At 34.0% G+C, this 6,706-nt stretch overlaps 1 protein-coding gene across 1 annotated transcript; it reads right to left on the reverse strand.

Moving 5' to 3' along the window:
• Positions 1 to 791: 791 nt before the first annotated feature.
• Positions 792 to 2,077, reverse strand: LOC145159499 (chalcone synthase-like). The gene is made up of 2 exons (XM_079078506.1): positions 1,899 to 2,077; positions 792 to 1,808 (listed from the first exon to the last, which is right to left on the reverse strand). The coding sequence occupies exons 1-2, from the start codon at positions 2,074 to 2,076 to the stop codon at positions 832 to 834; spliced, it is 1,155 nt and encodes a 384-aa protein (XP_078934632.1). The 5' UTR covers position 2,077; the 3' UTR covers positions 792 to 831.
• Positions 2,078 to 6,706: the final 4,629 nt, after the last annotated feature.

Raw genomic sequence — 6,706 nt, forward strand, 5'->3', positions numbered from 1 at the left:
CGTGGGATTAGTGTGTCATCTACTTTTTGCTCTTTTTGTTGCAATGTTGAAGAGGACATTGATCATGTTTTGTTTTCTGGTGTCCTTTTTCCTCGGTTGTTTGGTGGTGGTTATTGAGTTGGTCTTCCCTTCTTGTGAGGCAACCTAACTCATGTGATGACGTGATTGGCTTTCTCAAGATGACCATGGCTAGTAAAAAGATGAAGAAGTTGTTGTCCTTTAATTATGTTACTCTTTGGATGCTTAGGAAGGCGAGAAATGCTATTATTTTCTGGAACGAAAGGCGGGCGATCATGGTTACGGTTGATGACAGCAATTTATATACTTTTAATTGGATCAAATGTAGGTCGAATTGTAATTCTATTGTTTGGCATGAATGGGTTTCATCCCCTGTTTTAAAACTGTTTGTTGTAATTCGCTTGAGCTTCTCTTTTTAGCGTTGTTTTTTTTTGGTGCTAATATATCGCCTGTTGTTCCAGGAAAAAAAAAACATTTGGCGTTCCGGGGAGCTTTTTAAGGACCATTGGATTTGTTTGACAGTTTGGTCAATTATGTATTTTCAAGATTAAATTTGTTAGCGTTCTTATGTTCTTTTTGATAATATTTTTACATTTATTTTGTATACCTTTTTGCCATGAAATTTCTAAAACACAAATTACTACAAATTTCAAAATTCATAAGAAGAATAACTGAATAACTAAAAAATACATGGTATTTATTCACCTGATTATTATAACGAAAGGTACATCGTCAATTATTAATTAATGAAAATTCTGAAAAGTTTAGGACACCGCACCCGAGTTTATGCGTAACAAAATCACGAAATAGTAATTAATTGGACACATTATGCAGGACAACAGTATCAATGGTGAGTCCTGGTCCGAACCCAAACAAAACACCCCACTCCAAATCATCTCCAGCTGTAATATTAGCCGAAGTGTGTCGCATTTCGTTTAGAATAAACAGGACACAAGCACTTGACAAGTTTCCATATTTACTGAGCACATGTCGTGTGGCCAGGAGTTTATCGGGGGTAAGGCTTACTTTTTCATCAATTTGATCCAAGAACGCAGGACCACCTGGATGTGCGATCCAGAAAAGTGAATTCCAATCAATGATGCCCAAGGGTTTAAAGGCCTCAACCAAGCTCTCCTCAATGTGTTTCGCTATAAGCCCAGGAACGTCTTTGCGGAGATGAACTATAAGCCCGGCCTCGCGGAGATGCGCTTCAATTGCACCCTCGCTATTTGGAAGAATAGTTTGGGAAGCAGAAATGATTTCAAAAAGTGGCTTTTCAACGTCGAATAATGGGTCAGAGCCTACGATAACAGCAGCTGCCCCATCACCAAACAAAGCCTGGGCTATAAGGCTATCAGGATGGGTCTCACCGGGCCCACGGAAAGTTCCTGTAGCAATCTCCGAGCAAACAACCAATACACGGGCTCCCTTGTTGTTCTCAGCCAAGTCCTTAGCCAAACGAAGGGCGGTGCCACCAGCTTCTTGTAGGTACATCATCACACGTTTAACCGAAGGACTTAGGCCAAGAAGCTTTGTGATCTGGTAATCAGCTCCTGGCATGTCAACACCGTTTATAGAGGAAACCACGAGGTGGGTGATCTTTGACTTGGGTTGGCCCCATTCGTTGATTGCATGGGTTGCAGCTTCTGCACCTAGCTTTGGAACTTCCACTATTGCAATATCTTGTCTTTCGTCTAAAGATGGTGCCATGTGGGCACAAAGGTTTGGTTTGTCTTTCAAAATCTCCTCTGTTAAGCGCATGTATCGTGTTTTGATCGTGGATTTATCACCTGAGACATTAACAAAAACATTCAATGTAGCAAGAATACTATGAACTACAATTATGTGTTGGTGAGTAGTATATGGTGCATATAACGTACACATGCGTCTAAATTTTTCCTTGAGTTCTTTCATGTGCTCGCTTTTTGTAACACGAAAATAGGATTCCGGATATGTGCTTTGTAGCACACAAGTAGGTGGTGTAGCAGTCCCGATAGCCAGAATTGTCGCTGGACCTTCGGCTCTTTGCGCCTTGCGGATCTCCTCCATGCTAACCATTTTTAGGTGATGAAGCCAGAAATGGTATTTATTACTTTAGATTGGAATATGTGTTAAGTGATGGTTGACTGGTTGTAATTTATAGGAGGTGGATGGTTATAAATTGTAACTCCTGTATCTAAAATTCTCATTTGGATGTATGGCACGTCTCAACACTTGCCAATAGAATCACCCTCTTGCATTAGTCTTTAATTTGTTTTTTTCCTATTTTGAAAACATAAAGCACACATATTTTGGTTTCGGTAAGTTTTGTTTTGTGTTGTACAACTCAAAAGACATATCGGGTATCAAACAAAAGCATAAAAAAGATATCGAGATTAATTTTGAACATGACTTGTTTCATTCCGGATTTAATAAATATTATAGAGTTATACATATAATTTGAAGTTAAAAAATGAAGAAAATATAAAAATTACATTCATGTAGTCTATTATTAATTTTTTTAACAGAAAATAAATTTAATTAAAAAAAAACTTGGGTCGAGTTAGGAATACGAGAAATGCATGGTTAATCCTTTATTAATATATTTGATTTGAGGAAAGAGTGTGCGCATAAAATTGGAATTTCTGGAAGGGGATGCATAACGAGACCCAACTAACATAAGTATGTCTTGTAACGGTGCAAACATTAATTGCATCTCCTTCCGAAAAAAGCCAGGAAGGTTTGTTGGGGATGCCGAATGAAACATAACCAAGGAAGCGTGTCTCTCATGGTGCAAACATTCATTGCGTCTCTTTTGAAAAAATTCCCACCTACCCAAGAAAAACAAATGATTGGCGAAAATATATTTTAGGGATTTTCATACCACATGGGACTTTAGGAGCTCGGGGTTAGAAACGGAGAAACACAACCAGCTGGCAATGGTAGGCGTTCTGGTAGAAGCTCCGGGACACCCAAGTTGGAGGAGGATTTTATTTTATTTATTTATTTTTTGGAACCAACAAATTTTATTAAGAAGAGAAGAGAGAAGAGCCCATCCTAGCAATCCACTAGGCAGGGGCGGTTACAAGACCAATACAATCCAGAAACATCAACATAACATATAGAAAATAAACATTCCTACTCCGACTATTATATGAATTGGTTAATACACCAATCTACCCAATTGTATGCTTCTTTAGTACTCCTATGTTTGAACCAAATGAACACCATTGACTTGACTATGTCCTCGGCTTTGTTGGTGTAATCCGAGTTTGCTTGAATACTCTATCATTCTTTGCTTTCCATAAACTCCAAATCGTTCCATAGCATATGCGCATCAAAATTTTTTATTCTTTTTTGGGTAATTTCCCCATGCCGCCACAAACTCTAGCACCTCGCTTGTCTTATCGAAAAGAGGCATCGATGTACTGCACCATCTAAAAACCCATTCCCAATTGTCTTTGGCAAAGGAACACTCACACAACAGATGATCAGCAGACTCCTCATCTGCGTTGAATTCCCCACAGATAACAGAAGTTATGTTGACTCCCCGATTTCTGAGAGCCAATGCAGAGGGGATACGGTTTTGTGCTGTACGCCAGACTAAACAAGAGACCTTTATAGGTGTAACACCCACAAAATTCATAAAAATTTAAACATTTTAAAACCAAACAAAAATTATATTTGTTTACAACATAGTTTTCAAAACATGTTTAATATCAGTGTTTTCCCAAAAATCATAACACAAAACACGAGGAGGTGCACAGTCAAGCCTTCATCTTCCTGTGATCATCTGAGGTACCTGAAACATCCTATCTACTGTAACAACCCTTAATTTCAAATCAATGTAAGTTGGGCTTATTCGAAAAGAAGCCTAAGCTACAATTCTATGCAAGTGAATTAACATCATAACCATCACACAATGAGAACTCTAAATACCAAGGAAACATACTTATTTATAAGTTATGAACACTTATATTAAAAGCTACACATTTATAACACAATATAAGTCAAGATAAGTCAAAGTATGAAAGCGTAAACACAAAATACCCTACCACATGGAGTTTACGGCCTAAAGGGATAAAGAGCAAAGGTGTTTACGGATTCATAAAGTGAACAAATGGTGTTCACGGTCCAAAGATCCAAGGATCTTTGTGTTCACGGACTAAAGAGATAAGGATCATAGTGTTCACGGATGGAATTAAAAGATCAAATGGTGTTCACGGCCAAGAGGTGACCGTGAACACAAACCAAAGCCCTTATTTGGGCGTAAACACTTCAATTCTTATCCCATTTAACTTCCCAATAAGATTAGATCCGTAAACACTACATACACCGCCTTAGAAACATCCTTCATACTTAAGGAACAAATGAAATCATTTGTACATTCATCAAACGTAAACACTTCATTTTCTCTCAAAAACTTCAAGCCTTAGTTCTTCATTTGCTCTCAAGTATCAACACTTATATCCAGTGAACTTTCAAACTTCTTTCCCAGGAAGTTCTTCACTATTAGTAAGTATTCTATTACAAACTAGTATTTTTCATAATGATTTACGAGATATCCGATTATTAATCGATATTACGTATATAATATTATTAGGATACGTTTGTTAACACGTGTTCTAACCCGAGAATCGTCACTACCACATCGTTATCACCCAAGAACACTCTTACAAGGTGAGTTCATACCCCTGCGTTTGTACTATTTTTCACTGTTTTAGGGGAGAATACAAGTCTAACACAAGAATATTATGTTTACAAATAAATGATTTCTAAATATTTTTAAAATGACTTTAAATGTTTTATAAACTCTTTTTAATTTATAATTTGCCAAAATCATATATATATATATATATATATATATATATATATATATATATATATATATATATATATATATATATATATATATATATATATATAAGATTTAAAGGGCTTAGGATTGATAATTCGCTTTATTTCCCTTTTCCTTGTTTGGATGTGGGTTCAGGGTAGAATTATTTATCCAAATGTCCTTTCAATTTTAATTATATATATATATATATATATATATATATATATATATATATATATATATATATATATGAATATAAAAGTTAATTCAATCTGATTAATATTCCCTTTGTAACATGTTGAGCAAAGGGGATACTTTCATGAATATTACATATCAAACAGAACACACATATAAATTATAATAAGTATAGTTTATGGAATTCTCAAACTATTCCAAAAATCAGTTAAACAAAGTTTAAACGATATACTCTCGTACAAATACTTTACAAGTATACTAAAAAAAGATCATACTATCAGTTCAATTATTTCAAAATGACTTTTTATCATTATTATATACGTAATCGTCAATATGCTTGTTGTGAGACAATCTTAAGTTGCTTATTCATTTAGGCAATACTAGTTAAAGTCATGATGTTATAACCAGAATCTCTAGACAGAGAGCGAGACAAATGTGTATGGATCTATACGGGACTGACAATGCCGCACTCTGACTGTTCGCTACAGCCGGGCTGGTATGCCTATGAGTGAAATATGTCGTTAACAGTTCTGACTAGGGCTGTTCACTATTTGGATAAAACCGAATTATCCAATTGGACAATTTGGATTGGACTATTTGGTTCGGATATTTGGATTTTTGTATTGGATTTCACCAAAACCGAATTAGTATTATGGATTTCAGATTGGTTTTGTTTTATAAAATATGAACCGAATAGTCCAAAAAAACCGAATAACAATTTATTATTTATTTATTTTTAATATATCTATAATTATTTTTTAATTTTATAAATTATTTTTTGCAAAAAAGTTCAAAAGGTTTCACCTAATACAAATAATTAATATGCATTTTTCTCAAAAGTGTTTTATCTATTAAATATTAAATTATAATATACCATCTTAGTAATTGTTTATAAATTATAAATTACAACTAAATAATTTGTTTTTGCTTATTCTATAAAAACTGGATAATATTATAATTATATATCGTTTTTAAATGTTATGTCTTTTGAAACCGAATTATAAAAACCGATTCAACTAAATTGTAATTGGATTGGATCGGATTGGATTTGAATTTAGTTTGGACAATTCGGATCCATATTTTGAAAACCGAAATCAATTTGAATTTACTAAATTGGATCGGATCAAACTGATCCATCCAAACGAACACCCCTAGTTCTGACGCTTACAAAGCGTCATAGCAGGCCATCTAGTTATAGTATGGTTATAACAACTCATAAAAAGATATGAACAAATACGATTAGTGTATAATTAATTAAACCAAAGTGTACGAATACAAAGTACTGGTTTTACAATAATATGATTTACAGTATTATATTACAATTTACAACTTCATCTGGTGGAGTCCGGCATACTCACTTTTATGGGATTTTTAAAGAGTACAATGACAAAACTTGGAAAACATAAACAATATTGAAAACATTATTTTATAGTTTTGTTGAATTAAAGTTATGTTATACTACTTTATAGTTTTATTGAACTAAAACTAAGTTACACTATTTTATAGTACAACAATACTCACATAGAACGGTTTTGTGGGATTAAAACTACTTTTCAGTTACATAAGAAAATATTGGATTTTCTGGAAAAATAAACATACTATCTCCTTCAAGAATCAGATAGCAAACTTTTAAACATAAATACTTATGCACTCACTCAACTTAAATTTTGATACTCT

The sequence above is a fragment of the Lactuca virosa genome, chromosome 2, assembly GCF_052849685.1.
Source record: "Lactuca virosa cultivar CGN04683 chromosome 2, Lactuca_virosa_CGN04683_v6, whole genome shotgun sequence".
NCBI lineage: Eukaryota > Viridiplantae > Streptophyta > Magnoliopsida > Asterales > Asteraceae > Lactuca > Lactuca virosa.

Excerpts from the sequence above, each read along its gene's own strand:
- LOC145159499 (XM_079078506.1), bottom strand. The coding sequence starts at position 2,076 with ATGGTTAGCATGGAGGAGATCCGCAAGGCGCAAAGAGCCGAAGGTCCA. Across the intron at positions 1,809-1,898 it reads GGAAAAATTTAGACGCATGT|GTGATAAATCCACGATCAAA; the intron begins GTACGTTATATG and ends TTAATGTCTCAG.